At 45.8% G+C, this 3155-nt stretch overlaps 1 protein-coding gene across 1 annotated transcript; it reads right to left on the bottom strand.

Annotated features, from left to right (window-relative positions):
- LOC128543543 (uncharacterized) lies at positions 1–1349 on the bottom strand. Its single transcript, XM_053513949.1, has 2 exons — positions 611–1349; positions 1–499 (listed from the first exon to the last, which is right to left on the bottom strand). Exons 1-2 carry the CDS (start codon positions 1262–1264, stop codon positions 8–10), a joined length of 1146 nt encoding a protein of 381 aa, XP_053369924.1. The 5' UTR covers positions 1265–1349; the 3' UTR covers positions 1–7.
- Between the last annotated feature and the right edge of the window lie 1806 nt (positions 1350–3155).

The raw sequence follows: 3155 nt of genomic DNA, 5'->3' as shown, positions 1-3155 counted from the left end.
AGGGGGGTTAGTCCAAGTACTGTAGAAACAGATGCGTCTTGAGTCGTCGTTTAAAGATAGTCAAAGTCTCTGATGTACGGACATCTAGAGGAAGTTCATTCCACCATCTAGGTGCCAGAACAGAAAAGAGCCTGGATGAATGCCGCCCTCGATCCCTGAGAGATGGTGGGATGAGGCGAGCAGTGCTGGAGGATCGGAGGGAACGTGGTGCAGTGCGTGGTGTAATTAGCGCAGAGAGGTAAGTGGGTGCTGGGCCATTTTTGGCTTTGTAGGCAAGCATCAGTGTTTTGAATTTGATGCGGGCAGCTACAGGAAGCCAGTGCAGGGAGCGGAGGAGTGGGGTGGTGTGGGAGAACTTGGGAAGGTTAAAAACGAGTCGTGCTGCTGCATTCTGGATCAGTTGCAGAGGACGAATCGTGGACAAAGGCAGGCCTGCCAGGAGTGAGTTGCAGTAGTCCAGTCTTGAAATAACAAGGGACTGAACAAGCACCTGAGTAGCCTGTGAAGAAAGAAATGGGCGAATTCTTCTGATATTGTAAAGAAGAAATCGACAAGAGCGAGTAAGGTTAGCGATGTGTGGGGAAAATGACAGATGATTGTCCACGGTTACCCCAAGATTGCGGGCGGTGGTTGAGGGAGTGATTTGGTTGTTGTCCATGGATATCACAAGGTCTTGACCTGGAGATGAGTCACAAGGGATAAACAACAGTTCGGTTTTACTGAGATTGAGCTTCAGCTGATGAGCAGCCATCCAAAATGAGATGTCTGCCAGACATGCTGAGATCCGGGTGGAAACCTGAGTGTCAGAGGGAGGAAAGGAGAGGACAAGTTGGGTGTCGTCTGCATAACAGTGGTATGAGAATCCATGCGATGATATGACCTTACCAAGAGACCGGGTATAGAGGGAGAACAGAAGAGGACCAAGTACTGAGCCCTGCGGGACACCAGTAGAGAGTCTACGTGGGGCAGATGTAGATCCCCTCCATGTTACCTCATATGACCTATCTTTAAGGTAAGAAGCAAACCATTGCCACGCTGTTCCACAAATTCCAAGGCTTGTAAGAATAGATAATAGAATCTTGTGGTTCACGGTGTCAAATGCAGCTGACAGGTCCAGGAGGATGAGGACAGATGAAAGTTTAGCAGATCTAGCAGCATGGAGCTTCTCAGTGACTGACAGAAGGGCAGTCTCTGTGGAATGTGCCACTTTGAATCCAGATTGGTTTGGGTCATTAAGGTTGTTCTGTGAGAGATAAAGAGACATTTGATTATAAACCGTTCTTTCAAGAATTTTGGAAATAAAAGAGAGCAGTGATACTGGGCGATAGTTGTTAACTTCTGATGGGTCCAGGCAGGGTTTCTTGAGGATGGGAATAACCCTCGCCTTCTTAAAAGCGGCAGGAACATGACCAGATGATATGGATTGGTTGATGATGGCTGTGGTGAAGGGAAGGAGGTCTCGTGAGATGGCCTGGAGCGTTGTGGAAGGGATTGGGTCTAATGAACAGGTGGTGGGGTTAGATGACGAGATGATCTGTTGAATCTCGTCAGATGACAAGTTGGAAAATTCTGCTAAAGGAGGGAAGGAAAGGTCCTGAGGTTCTGCCGTAGGAGTTCGGTTGAGAGCGAAGGACTGGCGGATTGCTACAATCTTCCCATCGTAGAATGTGGCAAAATCGTCAGCAGTCAGAGAGGAAGGGGCAGGAGGAGTCGGTGGGTTGAGTAGTGAGGAGAAGATGTTGTGGAGTTTGCCAGGATCATGTGCAGACGCTTCCAACTTTTGTCTGAAGAAGGTAGTTTTGGCAGAAGTCACATCACATGAGAATTTGGAAAGAAGAGTCTGGTAAGAGATGAGATCTGCATCAAGCTGTGATTTCTTCCATCTTCTCTCTGCAGTTCTTAATTCTCTCCTGTTGTTGCGCAGTACATCAGATAGCCAAGGAGCAGGACAAGATGTCTTCCTTGGTTTAGATGACAGCTTCTGTCATTGGAGAGGTTACCTTAACTGCATGAAATTCAAATGATGAAAAACTGAGATGAGACAGGGTGATGGGCGAGAAGGACCATCTCTTGGACAACAGGAGACCCGTACCACCACCTCTGCCAGTTTCTCGTGGAGTGTGAGAGAATACATAGGCAGAGGATAGGGCAGCCGGTGTAGCTGAGTTCTGAGGAGATATCCAGGTCTCAGTCAGTGCCAGAAAGTCGAAAGAGTAATGAGTAGCTAGGGCTGAGATAAAGTCTGCTTTCTTTACAGCAGATTGGCAGTTCCAGAGCCCACCTACCACCAGTGCAGGACAATGAGACAGTACTGGAGGGTAGATGAGGTTTCTGGGAGATCTGCCTCTGCTGTGTGAGTAAAAGCATCTTGGTCTGTGAGAACTGACAGAGATAGGTTGAAGACACATGCTAGACTGAGGCAACTGTCTATAAAAACTTGTAACTTCTTGGTTGGCGCATTTGTGGAAAAATAGATTTTTTTCTTTGCAAAGCAGATTGTGTTTGTTTGTTAAATTTTGGCACATAATTAACTCCATAGATATAGTTTTTGTTTTATTTTCCAGAGCCCCTTTCATTCTTACGTAGAAGGCGGAGTTCTGTTTATTTTTGTGTCATCAGTTTTCATTTGTTTCCTTTTAAATTGCCCCCTTTATGCATTTTCAAATATGATCTTTCATGCAGTGTGTCATGTAGCTGTATGTGAACATAAACTATCTGCAAAGTTGTGTCGCTGACAGTGCACAGATAAATTAAGTTTTTGTCTATAAAAAAAAAAGTCAGCTCACATTCGCCTAAACAAGTCTTTAGCAATTAGAATCTTTTTTCTGTTACGGATCCACGTCACTATGTACCATATTTGCATAATGTCCGCCCACGTTCTATGTCGCGAACAACTTGCCCGCCATCTTACAATTAATGTTACCACAGTCATCTCAACATATGACACTTACCACTGAGAAACGTCCTGCTCCAGTCGTGCTTGCGAAACAGTTTTTTGTCGATGTGCCACTTCAACCGTTTCATCGTCGGACTCCGGCTCGAATTGATACGGTAAAACCGACGCCATCTTTTCTATGTAATGACGGGTCACCAAAGCTGTCGTTCAGTTATAGTAATAAGCACTTTGTTTTCCAACACACGCTGTAGTGGTAGAC

The sequence above is a fragment of the Clarias gariepinus genome, chromosome 2 (assembly GCF_024256425.1).
Source record: "Clarias gariepinus isolate MV-2021 ecotype Netherlands chromosome 2, CGAR_prim_01v2, whole genome shotgun sequence".
Lineage (NCBI taxonomy): Eukaryota > Metazoa > Chordata > Actinopteri > Siluriformes > Clariidae > Clarias > Clarias gariepinus.
The sequence above is the reverse complement of the archived record's forward strand: the minus strand, read 5'-3'. Positions and strand labels throughout refer to the sequence as shown.